Raw genomic sequence first — 18067 nt, 5'->3', positions numbered from 1 at the left:
TCACTTGAAATCATTTTTTTCATCATTATTATTTTGCCTAAAAGAATATAAATTACTTCTAATTATGAAAAGGATGGTGGGGTACAGAGCAACAAGTAAAAGCCAGCTTTTAATATCTTCTGCCTTTTTTTTTCTGATATAACAAACTGCCCTCCCTCCAGTTTTACAATGCTAGACATAACTAGTGGACTTATATAAAAACATGAATTAAGAGATCTAATATTTAATTATAAGACAATTCAAATTACAGTGCAAACTCCTGAATACATAATCATCTTTAGCATAAAACCTAGAAGCATTAAACCTGTCTACATTGAACCCATTAAACGTTTAATTGTCACCTACATATAAATAAGTTGTTTATTATGGCATGGTAGTAAATTAGTATTCACAGAAAATATTCCCGAGTCTCAATGCAAATATTAATTGCCCTTCTTGACAAGAATAGTACTCCACATACGTGACGCCCTCAGCCTGGAAGCCTCAGAGCACTCTGCGGCTGTACAAGAACGAATGCCTCTCACATCTGACTGGTGACTAATGCTGCTATGTCCAGCCTTCTCTCTCACTTGTGACTTAGCTTTTCCCAGCTTTCTGCATTACCCTGCTGTGTTGCGGAAGGAACAACTGTTTCCACGAGGACATCATTGTCCAATTTTAAAAGAGCACGGTTCCCTTCCAAAACATGTACCAGAACTGATTATCTGTTGTTGGCTTGGTTCTTCAAGAGCCCAGTTGGTATATGCATTTCGTTTTGTTTTATTTTTATTTTTTACTCTCTTACAACATTGCCATTGCACGGTCAGGGAAACGGGGAGAACACCAGCATGAAATTTTAGGTCTCCAAGTCTATATTATGCTCTCCTTAACGTTCACCAAAGAAACATGAAGGAAATTATACAATACACTGTCAGAAAAATTACACAGTCACCTGATAGGGAGTCCTCTTTGGAGTACTTCACTTTAAACGTTGGGTGCAAAAGGCACTATGCCAGGTAGAAGAATGGGGAACGCAAATGAGAAGGAGGTGTATTCTGCTCCGGGAAAGTCACAGTCTGTCTCTGAAGGAGAGTACATGCAGTGCCATTAAGGTTCAGGAAGAAAAAACATTGGAATTTCTCCTCAGGTTTTATAATTCGTCCTTTCGAATTTATTTTCTGTGTCTTTTTTATAACATGCATATCTATTAATATACAGTAATACATATATGTAGGTTATCAACAATAGAAGTGTTTTAACTGGTAAAGATGCACACTGAAAAAAGTTTGGAAACCACTGAGCATGAATGTAGGGAAATACGTCGACCCCAAGACCTTTCAGTGTATGAGAAATGCATTATCATCTGCTAATAAGCCACTCGCAAGAAAGCTCCAACAACGTATTATTTTGCGTTAGCTAATATTTTTCCTTGAACTTTTCTTTATCACCACCTGGAAGTCATGTGCCACCTGAGACCGCCGGACAGTGAGCTGTTGTGATACCACATTCCTAGAGTCACCATATTTCATAGTGTAGTTAGAGTATAAATGAGACAATAGGGGGTCTTCTTTCAACCCTGCCAAGTAGGACACAGCCAGAAATGACCTCCCCAAACACAGAATACAAGTTTAATCCATCAGTGACTTTATTGTGATCCTCAAATCTATCAATGAAATTTTATATCGGAAAGAGGAAATTTATATGTTCACTTTGCTTTTAATAAAAGTGGAAGAGTATGTCATCTGACACAGGATCAATTTGCATATTGTAAAATAACCACAAATAAAATTTGGGAGGGAATTTATTCCTGCCGTAGACCCAGAATTCCTGAGTAATTGGATACAAATTAAAATTCCATTGTAGCAGCTGATACACTTCCTCATTAGGAATTGCAGAAGGTTCCTATGCGCATCCTGTGGTTTGCATGCGGTCTTCTGCACTCTGCCAACTTTCAGAAAACATTCTGTCAAATTGCAAAAGAGCTGCTTTTCCGCCAGTGCTCCAAATGGCTGAACTGGTACACTGAAGGGAAGTCCATTGGGAAGCCGAACTCAACAACTTCTTGCCTCATCTTCGAAAGCAAGCCTCTTCTAGAATAAGAAAAGCCAAAGTTGAAAAAAGAGAAACCAGAAGAGAAGTGAGGAGATGAAGAAGAGGGCAAAACGAGAAGAAAATAAAGGTGCTTTCATATTTTCAGCTGCAACAGTAGCTCCAATTGACTTAATTGCTATTCATCTGAGAAAAAAAAATCAAGGAAACCAATTGAAAATTATAAAAGAAAATAAAGGTCTGTTTTTGTCTTGAATGTTGAGTTCTGTGTTGTTTTGACTGTTGAGCACAGTGAATCAGATTTATAATGTGACTTTGCTCCTCACCCCCGTCCTTTAACAATAAAAGGACTCTTTGTCTGGTCTTAAAATGTTAAGTAATTGGTGGCATTTTGTGGTAGCCTGGCATCTCAATCCCTCATCCTTTCTCATCCCACTGCTCTGTCTTGTGGTGTTGCATATGTGTATGACGTGTATGGACTGGGGGGGAGGGGAGCCTTACTTATCTCTAATAGGAGCCGCACTATTCCCTTAATATACTTGGAAATGTTTCTGTGTTCCGTCTCATTGTGATTCCTTGTTCAAATGTGCTGCCCAAAGATAAATCTATATTCAATTCTTCTTAACAGCTGTCAAACCAGATTCTTCGCAAAATTATGTTGTCCTTTGCTTAAATGCTTTTTCCCCCTTAACAGCAAGAAGGGGGAAAAAAACTTTCCATTTTTATTTATTTAATAGCTGTGTTTGTCACTTTTTAATATGAAATCTTTATTTACCCTTCTTAAAGTAAAACCACATTGAAATTTTACCAAAAAAAATCAGTTCCCTAGCCCAGTATTCCACAAACTTTAAGAACTGGGGAGAAAGAATGCTGGGTAAGAATGTTTTTAAACAAAATATATACGTGCTACAGTATTAGCTACTATGGAAGGTTATTGTATAATAAAAATTTACTCTATAAAATGTAAAAATACTTCTGCCTCCCTTAAATCCTGAAACTCTCATCTGAATCCCTTTTTTTCTTCATATTCTTTCAAAAACTGAAAAACTAATAATACAGTAGGCCACCTGATACATTGACTACTGTAATTCACATAAGTCAGGCCTTCCATCCCCCTTCACTCCAGCTCTACGAAATTACATCTGGCTTTAGATGCAGTCTTGCCCTGAGGCAAAAAGAATGAGGACTACTAATTCCTTAGGGTCCTTTCCTGGCCTGTGATTTTATGAAATGGAATTATGCTGTTCAAATATATCCTGTTTTTACAACTCCCATTTAGTTACTCTGAATGACCTTATGATTTTGTGCCTTCCTGGCTCCAAACCATTCTCAGTCATAATTCCCCATATTACTTTCATCTTGCTCTTAACCCACAAAGCAATTCCCTCCTTTTCACAGTCCTCCACTCACCCATCCCTCGAAATCCTCTAGGTGTTGCAGACATTCAAGGATGAGCCAACAGAGAATTGAAAAGCTGTTGTTTAAAGGGGTGTTTGTATTTTCATAGTTTTAATTTAGGTACATGATTAGGAAGTTAAAAATTCGTTATAGAGGAATTAATGATAGCATGTGCTGATGATAACGAGGAACTTTCTAATGGAAAGACTCAATAACCATACCTACCATTAGTTGCTAACCTCAGCAGTAGCGCCAAAATTTGAGTACAAAACTGAAATGAAGCTATTTTTTAACCCTAAAGGTGATCCTTTCAAGTTAAGGTACTGTGTTTATGGACTTTGGGGGCACTTTAGGTACACTCTCAAACATTTTTTTAGAATGCTCCTTTTTAAGGAATCCTCACAAATTCATCAACACCTACTGTTAAATACACAGTTGAAATGAACACTGGCAAAATTGGCAGTGTAGAATTCTTGTTAAAATCATGGATTCTGGAGCCAGACTACCCAGTTGCAATTCTGGCTCCACCATTTACACTTCCTAAGTATGTCCTTGAGCAAGGTGCTTCCCTGCTGTAAAATGAAAACCAAATACATCTACCTTCAATATTGTGAAAATTAAAAGAGATCATGAATGTTAATCATTTACCCTTCTGCCCGGCACATACAAGTGTTAACTAGTATTGTTATCAATTAGCGATTACAGAGTCCATTTTTTTTTAACTAGGTCAGCAAACCTAAAATATTCATATGGACCATGGTAGAATGAACAACATTCCATATTTACTCCTTGAGCCAATATAATTAGTATTCCTCAAATAGGATTCTTTGGCTCTCTATTAAAGGAAATGTGATATAGCCCTAATCCTATCTACCACTCAAAGCAAAATCCGAGTTTATCTTTATCATTGTTGAGAAAGATATGACATCAATATTCAGGCAATTAAAGAAGAAGATGGGAGTTTGATTTATTCAGATAGATCTAAGTTCCTTTCCTGAACCAGTCTCTAATTTTTTTTCTCAAAAATATTTAATTGCAGTATTGTCCTCCCAGATCTTACAAATGCTATGTAGCTTCTCTTAGTATGTGCCAGATTTTTCCTTACATTTGCACATAAACATATTCTCATATTTCATTTTAATTAAAGCAATATTTTTAATGATAATATATGATAATTTACTGTATTTACAATGTGGCAGGCATTACTATGGCAGTCACATGAAACCTAATGATCTTCTATGGTACATTATTGGAAGATTTTTATAATCAAATATACTCCAGTGAATGCCATTCCATCTTATGCAGTCTGGAAAAATGTAAAAACCAGCTCATTCAGTATTGCTAAACCAGGAGAGCTCTATTAATCAGCACTTCTGTGCTTCTCAGTATAATGATAAGGGATATTCACTAATGTGTTAAAATATTAAATTATGTGCAGGATTGTTTCTGTGTTGTGTACCTTTTGTACTCTATCTTTGAACTTAATGGACTCAAGATATGTATGGTGATTTGCTATTAAGAGATATTTTGTTAATCAAACATCTTATTATTTGACCATTTTAAAAATTTTACCCAATATAACTAGCAGCTGTGGGTTTTGTTTTTTTTTTTTTTTTAATGTAATAGAGTGTTTTCCCAATCATTCATTATTCTGTTTCTCAAATGGTTTGGATTTTTTTTAGTAGATTTTTGGAGTATCCGATAAGTGTTCATTACACCAGATTCATTTCTCTCTTTTTTTTGCACATTGCAGGTGAAAGTAGGGAAGAAAAGTTAGGAGATTCATTGCAAGATTTATACAGGGCATTGGAGCAAGCCAGTCTGTCACCACTGGGAGAACATCGCATTTCAACCAAGATGGAATACAAGCTATCATTTATAAAGAGATGTAATGACCCTGTGATGAATGAAAAACTACACAGGCTGAGAATTCTCAAAAGCACTTTAAAGGTAAGATATGAAATGGAAAGAGAAATTCCTTTCAAGATATTCATTCTTGAAGTCAGTGGATTACCAGATACTCTAAATGAAGAAATACTAAATGGGGAGGTGGAGTGGACAGCAAGTACACAGGAAGAACCTGAAACTGAGCTGTTCCTATAGGGTAATAAGTGCATAAAGAGGAAGTAACCTTAACTTTTCATTATCATATCAAAGCATTGGCTAAATGTTATTTGACTTAATTCTCAGAGAAAACAGGATGTAATTAAATTTTTTTCAAAAATGTGAGGCTGGTGTTATTCCTCAATCTTTCATTTTCCTAAGATAAATATGCCATGTAGTTATTAATATAGTTATTAAAAGAACACAGTAAGCATGCAGAGTAAAATAGTGGGCACTAAAAGGCTTTGAGATATTTGGTGCCTATCTCCTGCAGCACATTTGGAGTGCAGCCACAGTGATTCATGTTCCATATAGAAATTTTATAATTGTTCTGTTTACGCTATCGATTCCAAGCTCACATGTTACTTTCTTATTCTGCATTTCCATAAGTGCTTACATTATCTCCAGTCTCTTTATTATACCACCCCCATAGTGGGGAGGAGGTAGTGGAGAGAGAGGAGCAGAGAGGCAGGAAATTGAAGGAGGCAGAAAACAGAGCCCCCTCATTGTGAGTGTATATGAGGGGACAGGGCCTGCTGTACAAAAACTCTCCATAAGCAGGCCTTGCGCCCTTGAAAAATCAAAAACAGAAAAGAACTACCATACAAAGTATGTAGTACAGTAATCTCAGGAAACAAAAGGTCAGAGGGCTCCTTTGGGAAATATTTCAGATCCATAGTATACTGCTGAGGTTTTGTGATTTTAAATCATAGATGAGTACGAAAGAAACAAAATAGAAAATGCATGATTTGAAAAAGTTTCCAGAAGCAAGCAGCCAAGTTTTCAGAGTAAATTAGCTTTCAGTTGGTATTCATGCAAACACTACTGGAAATCCAGTATTTCCAGTATAGCCTTATACTTAATAGCCTTTTGGTAACTAAGAGCAGAATTTTAAAAAGAGCTATAATATTCATAAGAATAATTCTGCTAACCAGCCCTACTCCAAAGAGTAGTACCCCACCTTCCCACCTTATAGAGCACCCCACCCCATTCAGATCCAAACTGTCTAGTTGCGGAAGCAGAGAGGCATTTTGAAGCAGTTCGGGCTGACATATTTTAAAGACCTGCTTCTGTCTTTCTTTCTAAGCACCTCACCCCTGTCTTTTACACTCTGGATTCCCTAAAAACATTTACTTCCAGTAGCAAAGAGTTTGAGTTCCTGCCAGTGTTCAGTTCATTGAGTATTGGTGCATCACTAGGTATGTGACGCTGTGCTCCACTCTCTGGGGTAAAGATGATGAAAAGTCAGTGTAAAGAAATGCCCCTCATTGATAAAACCAAACTAGGAAGCCCTATACTTTTCAGTGTGGGAAATTAACAGAGAATGCAAATCTCCCATTAGGGAAGGATAACTGCCCAAGCAACCTTGGATGTGTGTAGTCCCTGGAATTGTCTCCCATCCAACTACTAACCAGGCCCGACCCTGCTTAGCTTCCGAGATCAGACGAGATCGGGCGCGTTCAGGGTGGTATGGCCATAGACTGTGTAGTCCCTGGAATTGTAACAGACCTGCCTCCCCAAGCACAGGACAACTCCCAACATCCTCGGCTGCAGCCCCATTGTCCCCACCTGGAACTAGAACAACTACTTAGGCACCTTGCTATCTTTCCTTCCCAGCTCTCCCTACCCACCTCCTGAAGAACATTCCCTAGACTTCCCTATCTCTTCCTTGAGCCCTTAAAAGACAGGCCTTACGGGGTGCCTGGGGGACTTATGGGATGCCTGGCAGGTGCCTGGGTGACTCAGTCGGTTGAGCTTCTGACTTCGGCTCAAATCATGATCTCATGGTTTGTGGGATAGAGCCCCCGGTCCAGCTTTGTGCTGACAGCGTGGAGCCTGCTTCGGATTCTCTGTCCCCCTCTCTCTCTGTCCCTACCCTGCTTGTGCTCTCTCCCTCTCTAAAATAAACATTTTCCACACTATATTTCAAACTAGAATGTAAATTTTAAAAATAAATAAAATTTAAAACAAATTAGAAAAATATAAATAAATATAAACATTTTATTTTAAATTTTTTAATGTTTATTTTTGAGAAAGAGAGTTGGGGGGAGCAGAGAGAGAGGGAGACACAGAATCTGAAGCAGCCTCCAGGCTCTGAGCTGTCAGTACAGAGTCCAACCCAGGGCTCGAACTCACTAACCTCAAGATCATGACCTGAGCCAAAGTCCAATGCTTTAACCAACTGAGCCACCCAGGTGTTCCAATAAATGCTTGAAAAAAAATTTTTTTAAAGACAAGTCTCAGCTTCTCAGACTGTCTCACTCCCTCATCTTCCATCCCCCTTCCCACCTGGAAGACTCACTTCTCCCACAGGTGATAGCTGTGCTGTACTGAGTTCTCTCATAATGGAGCTCATTCTTCAGCTGAGAACCAGCCCCAGCTGAGAAGGGAGGGCTACTTTGCATCGCAGACCCCCATTGCTACAGGAAAGCAGTCATGATGTTCATACAACAAGAATTATGTATTTGTAGTGAAAGAAGGGCCATGCCTTCTCTCATGCAAGGATGCGGAGCTAACCATCTGGCAGGAGAGACAGAACAGTGCAAGACTAACTCAAGACAGAATGTGAGAGAAGTCCACTCAGTGGCACTGATAAAGTGTCAGGAGGACATAAATGAGGAAGAAAACCTTTTTTTCCCATTGTTGAAGGAAAGCTTTAAGAAATGAGAGGCATTTGAACCGGCTCTCAAAGAATGAGGAAGGTTTCCATAGGCAGAGACAGGAAACAAGACTGGCCAAGAGTAAAAATTAACCACACACAGTGGGCAATACAGGCATACCTTGGGTGTAGAAAAAAGTACACTAGAATTTGATTATAAATAGCTGGGTTTGAGCAAACCAGAACTGTGTCATATGGGCTTCTTAATATTTACATATTAACTTTTTATTTTAAACTTGAACAAAAGTCTGTACCCAACTTAACTGTTGAATCCTTTTGCTTTTCAGGCCAGAGAAGGGGAAGTAGCCATTATTGATAAAGTCCTAGACAATCCAGACTTGACATCTAAAGAATTCCAACAATGGAAGCAGATGTACCTCGATCTTTTCTTGGATATCTGTCAAAACACCACCTCAAATGACCCATTAAGTATTTCTTCTGAAGTAGATGTAATCACTTCCTCTCTCGCACACACTCACTCATACATTGAAACGCATGTGTAAGTGTATTCTGCCCTCTGGCCATCTGGTACCTTTTGGTACTTTGAATAAGTATATGAGGTAGTTTTATATCAGTGTGTGGGACACTTGACAAGCTATACTTTAATGTTACCAAACTACATGAAACAAACCATATATGGTCATTATACCACTGTCTTTAATGAGCATTTGTATATTTTATATGCAATTAGTGCTCAGCTTATGTTTACCATGTGCAAAATCAACTGTCTTCAATGACTTAAAATTAACTTTTGCAAATAACTCTGAAGACAGGTGGTCTTCAAGTAGTAAAACCACAAAAAGGCAGTTTTCTATATAAGGTCATCTTTTCTCCCTTTAAGTTAATTTTATATAAACAAGACTTCAAAAGTAAATCACATTTTTTCAGGTGCAGACATCCTTGTGGGTGGGAAAGAATTTAAACCTTTTTTATATTTATTAAAATGTTCTAAGAATTTTCTTAAACATTGCACAAAGTTTAATGCTGTAGTTTTATTTTTGTGAAATGTAGATGTGCATACAAGAGTTAAGCAAAATAGAAGAGCATCAACATAAGAAAAGTTCAGGTATCTAATATTCGTCTTAATAGTCTATTAACTTGTGAAAGCTGGTTAATGGAAGTATTATTCCAAATCTATGGGGACACTTAATGGTGTATCAGGGCAAAGCTTTGTAAGATGTTTTTGTAACTAAGACCAAAATTGAAGATAGAGCTGCTTTATTTTCTTGGTTTAAATCTTCCTTTATTTTTGTAGTGATGAAATGCTGATTGTGTACAGAGGAATTTGAGAGTGGATTTTTTTAAAACACAGCTAATTCACCCAGAAAGGCAGCTAAGATAGATATATATATGTGTGTGTATATATATATATATATATATATATATATATATATATATATATATATATAATTTTAGCCCAAACTCATGTTTTTAAACTCCAGCTCCTAAAACACAAGGTATAAACTGAAATGACTCAACTTTCCAGTTATTTTTCCAATTTTCCCCCTAGTCCATTAATTAAGCTTACATAATTATACTTCAAGCAGGGGAGTAAAATATGTTTAGTTACAGGCTGGTGTGTGTTCTAATATGAAAACAATGTTGAAAAATAAAAATGTGCCTCTCTCCTGAGGAGCAAGAGGATGATGGTTCATTCAGAGATATATTACAATGAATTACATGAAAGAAAGAATTTATAGAGGTTCTTCCTAGCTTCATGAATTGTTCTGTAGAGTGGATGAAGTCTACGAAAAAGTACTCTTCACATATTTCCATTTATAAGTATCTCATTTTTGAAAGTGATCACAGCATGATAATGACTGTGCTGCTTTTTAGTGTCTGGCTGCATAACGTACAAGTCACAAGTTGCTGTTTTTTTTAGGAGGAGGAAGGGGCCCTCCTTTACTATTCTATATCCTAAATCTACTTCTAATCAGCTTTATACTATTGCCTGTACAGCTCAGTGAATGTACTTTCATCTCTAAGAGTTCAGATATATGCCAGTGAATATTTTTTGCTGTAGGGGAGGAAGTAAAAACTCCACAGCAGGGATCATTTTCTTTGCTTTTGAAATCAACATTGAATCACTATCGTTTTGCAGACTTTGCACTGTACAGGAGAGTGGCCTTTCTACAGCACATTTTCAGTAATCCTATATTTAGTCAAAATGGATGAGAAATCATGTATTAATGTTTGTATGGAATTTGGGGTCTAGTGTAATATTTTTATCATTTAAAAAACTATTTGTAAAAACATTTATTTACTGCATGGATATTGACGTACATTAAATTTGTGGAATTTTGTATATGTAAAAAAACAAAAACCTCTTGTCCTAAAATGAAGTGTGTTTGTTACAGGTGTTTAGACTTGTTGATGTTTACTAGACCAAATGTGTACATTCACTTAAAAATATCTGTACCTGATGGATGTGTCATGGATACAGCAGCAAGGTTGTACCCTGTAAACAACGAGTTGATGGAAAGACTAGCTGTGTTGCTACTAAGCAGCTTTTACCTTTGTAAAGTCAGCTCTGTTGTTTTAAATGGTAAAAATTAAACTAATGAATTTTAAAAGACTCGTGACTAGCTTAGCATGAAAGAGACCTTTTAACACTATATTTATCTGTACACTTTATTGCATTAGTTTCAAATCTAGGAGAGAGGCAGCACTGTAAACTGAAGTGAAATAAATTTAGCTCTTAATGAATCCTTACAAAGCACCTACTTTATTCATGCAGAGTTCCTCACCACATTTCTTTGAGACCTAATCACAGAGCCATCTTCCCCCTACCCCCTTCCCTAGTTATCAGTTCTAACTTTGCCACTCCACTGGTGGTATAAGCCAGAAGCAGCAGCTGTTCAGGGTATGCAAGTATGTTTTCTGAGACCCTGCAAAATCAAGCTGGTTTCCCACTTAACTGCCACAAATTGAAAATTTCACATACTCCTCTTTCCTCCTCTGTTGATTCTTGGGAAGTTGGGGGGGGGTGCACCACCAAAAATAAGTTATTGTTTTTTGGGGTTGTTTTTTTACAAATATAACCTATGGTATGTCTGCAGAATGAACATTTAAAGATGAAAGAAACAGGTTTGGGTTTTGCTAGATGTGCCGCTTAACCAAAAGAGCCTGATTATTATGGCTCAGGACTGCTGAGATAAAACCAATGAATGGCCTAAAGCCAAGGCAAAAGCAGGCTAGGGATTAAGGATGAGGGACACAAAAACTTAACCTAGTATACTTTTTCCAAAAACAAGTGCTTTCTTAGAGATTTTTTTTTCTCTCTCAGTTCTACATTTATATTAAACCATCAGAACTATAAACATGGTTCTGGATCATAAAATCATAGCTCTCCTTACAGTGATTTCATGCTATTTAATGAAGGCACTTTCCCTTCACTATTTATTCAGATAATGCCATATTTTCGTACTATTTATTACAGCTTTTATAGCTAACAATTTTCTAGGTTTTGTATATAATTTCTTGTACATTTTTGGCCTTGTTTGGCACAAGTAATCAGTCTAGCACCTAAGGAAACACTTTAAGAGGGAAAACAGGGTCATATCTTCTTTGCAAAAGTCCATCTCTAGTCCAGCGTGAGTCTTCCTAGACTTCCAGCTCACTGAAGCCGATTCATATATCCTTCTGTTTTGACTCATCCTGTCTCCCATTCTCAGCTTAAGGGGAAATGTTCCTGTTGGGCCAAGCCCTTGTTTGCATATTTAAACTTCAGAAGCCGCCCTGCTCCCAGAGTCCCATTCTTAGGAAAAGCCCACGTATTACTCTGTAAACCTGCTCAAGCGCGACTTTTTCTCTCCTGTCTCCCGGAGACTGCACTAACCCATTAAGCCCAGCATTAAATCTGGCGTTTCTCCGAACCCTCCCTCCCTCTCCTCATCCCCACTCTCAGCCAGCTGCAGCACTGCACACTGGAGGCCGTTCCAGGCCCAGGGTAGCGCGCAGCCAATGTCCTCCCAGCGGTCCAGGTCGAGGTCGTAGCCCACCACGTTGCGGGTAGACACCTGCCGCGAATCCCGCCACTTGAGGCCGCCCAGCAGCAGCGCCGTCTCCTCCACAACGGCCAGCCCATAGCAGAAGCGATCATAAGGTAGCGGCCGCAGTCGAGTCCACTGGTCCGTGCCGGGCTCGTAGCGTTCTATCTCAGAGAAGGGCTCATAGCGCCCCAGAAAGGCGAACACCGCGCCTCGCAGCACAGCCATGTGGTGCCCGAAGCGGGCAGTGCTCATGGGCGCCCTCTTGCTCCACGGTCGCTCCCCAGGGCCCAGGGTGTACATGTCCCGGAGGCTGCTCGAGCTGCCCTCGCCTCTCCCCGCCTTACCCCCAGAGATGTACACGATGCCGCGGTCCCCGATGGCCCCCGCGTGGCCATACAACGCCCGCGGCAGCGCCCCAGCAGCCGTCCAGCGGTCCCGGCGAAGGTCGTACATCTCTACCGACGCCAGCGCCTCGCCGTCGGCGCCCAGACCCCCGACGGCCAGGAGCGCCTCGCCCACCGCGCCGCACCAGAAGTGGGCCCGCGCTTCTCGCATAGCGGGCACCGCCGTCCAAGCGTGGAAGCGCGGGTCATAACGGTGCACTTGGGCCGTGACGGCCCGCTGTCCGCCTGCCAGGGGTGAGGAAGCGCCGTCCGAAGGGCTCTCCCCGCCCAGGACGAACAGGAAATTGCCTGCGGTGCACACGCTGTGCCCCAGTAGCGGTGCAGGCAGCCGCGTGAGACTGCGCCAGCGGTGGTTGTACACGTCGAAGGCCACCACGTCTTGGGTGAGCTCCCAATCCTCCTCCTCCTCTTCCAACTCACCTTCCTCCTCCTCCCCCTCCTCCTCCTCGGGCTCCGCCATGGCGCCCCTGCCCCTGGCTACCGGCGGTGGGGCCGCGACCTCCTCGGTCACCGCCTCCCGCGCCCTGCGCCCTCCGACCAACAAGATGCGAGTTTGGGGGCTCCGCACGCTGGTCTGCTCGCCCTGCACGAGCGGCTGGCGGGAGGGCGCAGTGTGGTAGTTGAGGGCCTGGATAATGAGGCCCTTAACCCGGGCGGGCAGCACGAGGCCAGAGCCCGAGTACACGCGCCGCAGCACGTCTGCAGGTACTAGGCCGAAGCGAACGCGCTCAAGCAGCGAGGTGCAGTAGGCCAGGCGTTCGGCCTCAGGCTCCTGCCGCAGCCAGGCCAACGCCAGACCCAGCAGCCAGGTCTCAGGCACCCGCGCCACGTCGGGGGCACCCAACACAGCCTTCAGCGACGTGGGGTTCAGTTCCAGCAGCCCCGCGGGGCCCGCGCCCCGCACCAGCAGCTCCCGCAGGTGGCGCACGATGCAGCGCTCGGCCTCGCCTAACGTGTGCGCCAGGCCGAAGCGCGCAGCCACGTTGGCGGCGAAGCAAGAATTCTCTGGAGCCAGCTGGCGCTCCAGGTAGCGACCGCACAGCCCCAATGCTTCGGTGACTTGCAGATAGCTGGCGGCCTCGAGCGTGTCCTCCACCGTGTCCATGGAGAGCGGCAGCCAGGCGGTGTAGATGAAGTCCAGCAGGCGCTGCAGGCCAGCCGCCGACGGCACGTGCAGGTGGATCACGCGCGCCCTGGATTCCCGGGTGTGGCTCTTGAACAGGGCCCTGAAGTAGTCGCTGGAACACGCGAGAAGCGACCTATGGGCCGGGAACTCGCTGCCCTCGGCCTCCAGCGTCACATCGCACAGGAAGCCCTCCGCGCGCAGGGCCTGGTAGCCGGTGAGCAGTGCACCGCCATGAGCTTTACAGTAAGATAGAAAGTAACTCATGATGTCCAGGGTGGAAAGCGGCCTGGCCGGGGCTGGGGGCCGTTGGGCACGGCCAGAGTCATCTCGGGGCACCGCTCCCCTGGGTCCCCCACGCGAGCCGCAGAGCCCCTAGCAGGGGCCCATTTTTGCCTGCTCAGCTTAAAGCCCAGGGCTCCTTCATCCAGGCCTGCAGATAGCCCTGTATCCCTCTCAGAGCAAACCCGGTCGGGGAACGGTTTCCATAAGCTCCTAGTAGCAAAGGGCACGGAGTTTGGATTCTTCCGGAGGGTGCCGGATTTGGTTCCGGCGTCTGCCGAGGCTGCCAGCACGTTGCCCAAAGCCCCCTCCCCGGCCCAGTTTGGGAAGCCCACACCTGCGCGCCAGGGGCCGCAGTGGCCACACACCATCACCTGGAAGGGCCGAGCTGAGGGTGGACTGACTCGGGGTGGGGGTTGCTGGATCTCCGACGGCGCAGATGCAAGGATGTGGCCCGCCTTGGGCGTCCCGGGAGTGCGGAACGAGGGCTCTGGCCTCCCGCGGGTGGACGAGGAGGACGGATTCTGCGGGCACCCGCGAGGGCCGGGGACAACTGGGTACGGGGCGGAGAGGGGGGTGAACTTGTTCCGCGCGGAGGATCAAATCAAAGCCTGGGGGATTAAGAAGGGGGGGCGCAGGTCAGCGCGGCGCGTCGGAGGCATGATTGGGCGCCGTACATAACATGCCGGTAGCTCACAGCGACAGGAATAGCGCGCGGCCTCGGCCTCCCCGGCGTGCCCCGCCCCGCGCCCCGGGCTGCTGGCGGCGAACCCAGGGCCGGGGCGCTGGAGGAAGCGGCCCGGGCCTGGGACTTGACTCCGGTGACCCGACCAGCCGCCGGTCACCAGGGGGTCTCGGGAACTCGGCTAGGGCTGTGGGAAGCGCTCACTGGAAGTGCGCCAGTCTCCCGGGACGCTGTACCCGGTGGTGTCTGGGGGAGAGGCGGACGGCTGGGTCGGAGGAGTGTCGACCCCCTGGTGCCTTTGCGCCTGGGAAAGAAGCCCCCTGGCTCGAAACTTTCTGCTTTGGGAAGATCCTAATTAATCTGGCAGGGGCGGGGATTAAGCGGCGATTTTGCGCGCTGACACCCAGGAGGCCGCTGAGTTGAGAGCTACTAGCGGGAACCACGCCCGGGGGAATCTGGGGCTCCCTGCCAGGGGCGCTTCGTTACACGCCCCTCACCTGGACTCACCCTTTCGAGATGCTGGGCCTACTCTGCGCCCTTCCCGAGGCGGCCCGCGTCTTCCGGGCTGCTTCGTCTCACATTCTGCGCTGCGGGATTTGCTCCTACCCCCGCTCCCTGACCCCAGCTGAGTTCTCCCTTCCTGTTCTTGGACCCAACACAACCCATCCCTTGGCAAAGTGGACAAGAAGATTGCAGGTGACTTGGATTTTCTGCCTTTGAATGACCACTTCCTTTAAGAAAGTAATTCATTCCAGTTTCTCTCCCTGACTTTCCAGACTCTGATCTGATTACTGCCTGCTACATCTTCAACGCTGTGACGAGATAATGGGCAGTAAGGAAGGTCACAAAGTTCCATAGAGGCTAGAGTTTCATAGGGCCCCATTTCATGAAGTTATTTATAAGATGCACCCAGCACAGAAATGGTGACTAAAACCACCCAATCTTGAGACATTAGGAAGCATTTCTCCATCTCCTCCATCCTCCTCTTAAATAACTAAATGATTAATATAACTGTTCTTTCTTGCCAATTTGGAGCTTCTGTGTTTTGCTTTCATCTAGAATTGATTTTTCTGTTTTCTAATGCAACCCCTCTGGCAATCTGTTCTAAGTGAACCTTTTGAGAGCATCTGAAATAACTTGCATTTCTGACAGTTGGGATTGTGTTTCATAAAAAAGAAAAAAAATGTCGAATGAAGGATTAAAATGAATCATTTTCTTCCTCTTATGCCATTGTACTTACAACGTCTCCAATTAGAATTCTTGAAGTGCAAAAAAAATATTAGTAAAATGATCCTGCTTTCTTTGTCAGAGATGGAACTGCATTATGACTTAAATTAGCCAAATTATAAAATGCAGGCAGAGGCTCAAGTTAAGGGCTTACTTAAACTCCAGAGGCTAAAAATACTCCAATTTGAATTCCTAATGTTAAAACTACAGATGGATTCAGGCGGGGTGCTGGGTGTTTTGGGTTTTTTTTTTTTTTTAAGTACTAAAATTTCTTAGTTCAAAAATAAGATACCAGTTTGGTTCAGTGTGCACAAATGTGAATGGTGAAATTAAATGGACTTAATAGAAATTTGCTAGAAGGGATATTATAGATCATTTAACCAAACTCTCCTTTTCCTCTGCAACTTCCTTGTTTTTCTTTTCAAACAAATGTAGCAAATGAGCCCCAGAGAGAGTACAGTTTGTCTGGGTGACTTGGATATTGAGTTACAGAGTCTGGACGAGAATCCAGGGCTCTCTCCCCACTATATTATGTGACCTCTGTATGATAAAAATAAAATAGTGCAACACAAAGATTACTGAAACCAAATTTCAGAATAGTAAAGTTTAAATACAATTTTTAAACACGTTTTTTTACCCCAGACTCAATCACATCTTGTCAGGTCTGTCCATCATCATGCATTTAGATTGAATCCAAAATGTCACACTTACTTGAAAATAGAGATGCTGTGGAAGACTCTATCTACATCTTGACATCAAAAAGTCAATTGTGCACAATAAGCTTGTGTTCATTGCCGGCCCAATATGCCAACTTAATGTGTTTTGCCATTGGGGATATAAATGAATTGTGTTAATTGAAGAAATTTTCATATTGGGTGTGTTTCCTAGGTTTTCTCTAGAAAATATAACTATCAGTCCATCCAAGAACATTTTTTTCCTTTGAGTAACGTTTGCAGAAAGGGTCAAAATTTTAATTTTTGTGCAATATTAAGTATACTAAAAAACATTTCAGTGTCCTTTTTTTAGTTGTGTTAGATGTGTGTCTTAAGTTGGGTCCCCTAGAAGCAGGCTCTGCAACCCAACCTGAATGCTTGGTGATGAGCACATGTGATAGGATATGATCATCATGTTAAAAATGATCTGCTATGAGTGGCCTTCCCCATTTAGACTATAAGCTCCTTGAGGGCAAGGACCGTTTCTTGGTCTTTTTATTTCTAGCCCCTGTCACAGTCTTTGGCATAATTAATGTTGGGTTGAACAGATCTAGGTACCTGGTGGTACCATCAGTGGGAGGAGCAACAGGTTATTAAGAGGAACTTGACAAGAACAATTAGTTCCTTCTCTCTGGCTCTCTTTCTTGAATTCACACAGCTAGGGTTGAAGACACATCCTGGTCAGGCTGTGAGCTAACAACACTAAGAATCAAACGGGTAACCATGGGTGGCCCCTGACTGGACCCGACTCTTCAGAAAAGGCCAGACCACCTCATCCAGCCCCCACTGCAAGCCAGCACTGTCCTGCAGCCTGACTCCTTTACCCAGATCAGTCCCACATGGCTCTTGGCATCTAGTCAGACCTGCTGCTGCTACTCCTCCCTGGAGGAGGGGCCCCACGTGCCCCAGTAGCTCCGCTGGGTCCCAGTTCACGTGGCTGGGCTTCTACTGAAGGCCCAGATATGCACCCCAGCATGCCTGGTGGGATCCTGCAATTTGCTCTGAACCCTTCACCCCTTGTCAGAACTGTGACCTCCTGTCAGCATTCCCTTCCATACACCTGAACCTCCTGTGAGAGAACCTAGAACCGCAGTCCTCCATGCATACACCTTACTTGCCACGTCAGGGTGGCACTGCTGTCAGCCATGGAGCCCCACTTGGCCTGAATCAGTCTTGTCTAGCTCAACCTACATTTCGTAGTCCTTGTTTCTAAAAGAATTGTGTATGTTTTAAAAAAAATCAAAAATTGCAAATATCCACATATAACAGACACAGCATTTCTTTGCAAATGTAATGTGCTTTCTTTGGTAACAGCTTTATTGAGATATGATCCACATACCATATAACTCACTAATTTAAAGTGTACAGTTCGGTGGTTCTTAGCATATTTACAGCTAGGCAACAACACTGGAGTCTAATTTGGGGGCATTTTCATCCCCTCATACAGAAACCC

General features: G+C 43.3%; 2 protein-coding genes and 1 pseudogene across 7 annotated transcripts in view; 1 reads left to right on the top strand and 2 right to left on the bottom strand.

Annotated features, from left to right (window-relative positions):
- Positions 1–10894, top strand: part of CNKSR2 (connector enhancer of kinase suppressor of Ras 2) — a 302678-nt gene extending 291784 nt beyond the window's left edge. For all 5 annotated transcript variants that reach the window (XM_053891762.1, XM_053891765.1, XM_053891764.1 and 2 more), the window contains 2 exons: positions 5180–5376; positions 8476–10894. In XM_053891762.1, coding sequence (XP_053747737.1) covers positions 5180–5376; positions 8476–8691 — 413 coding nt within the window. In that variant the 3' untranslated portion in view covers positions 8692–10894. The remainder of the gene's footprint in view (positions 1–5179; positions 5377–8475) is intronic.
- Positions 1601–15292, bottom strand: KLHL34 (kelch like family member 34). Of its 2 annotated transcripts, none has more exons than XR_008418315.1 (2): positions 15182–15292; positions 1601–2069 (listed from the first exon to the last, which is right to left on the bottom strand). XR_008418315.1 is itself a non-coding variant. In XM_019433548.2 (2 exons), exon 2 carries the CDS (start codon positions 13972–13974, stop codon positions 12022–12024), a length of 1953 nt encoding a protein of 650 aa, XP_019289093.1. In that variant the 5' UTR covers positions 13975–14600; positions 15182–15292; the 3' UTR covers positions 10804–12021. The 2 variants fall into 2 exon arrangements, 1 of the variants encoding a protein (XP_019289093.1); XM_019433548.2 differs by lacking the exon at positions 1601–2069 and adding an exon at positions 10804–14600.
- Positions 6901–7011, bottom strand: LOC128773935 (5S ribosomal RNA; annotated as a pseudogene).
- Positions 15293–18067: the final 2775 nt, after the last annotated feature.

This window comes from Panthera pardus, unplaced genomic scaffold (genome assembly GCF_024362965.1).
Source record: "Panthera pardus isolate Hobbes unplaced genomic scaffold, ASM2436296v1 HiC_scaffold_27, whole genome shotgun sequence".
NCBI classification, from domain to species: Eukaryota; Metazoa; Chordata; class Mammalia; order Carnivora; family Felidae; genus Panthera; species Panthera pardus.
The sequence above is the reverse complement of the archived record's forward strand: the minus strand, read 5'-3'. Positions and strand labels throughout refer to the sequence as shown.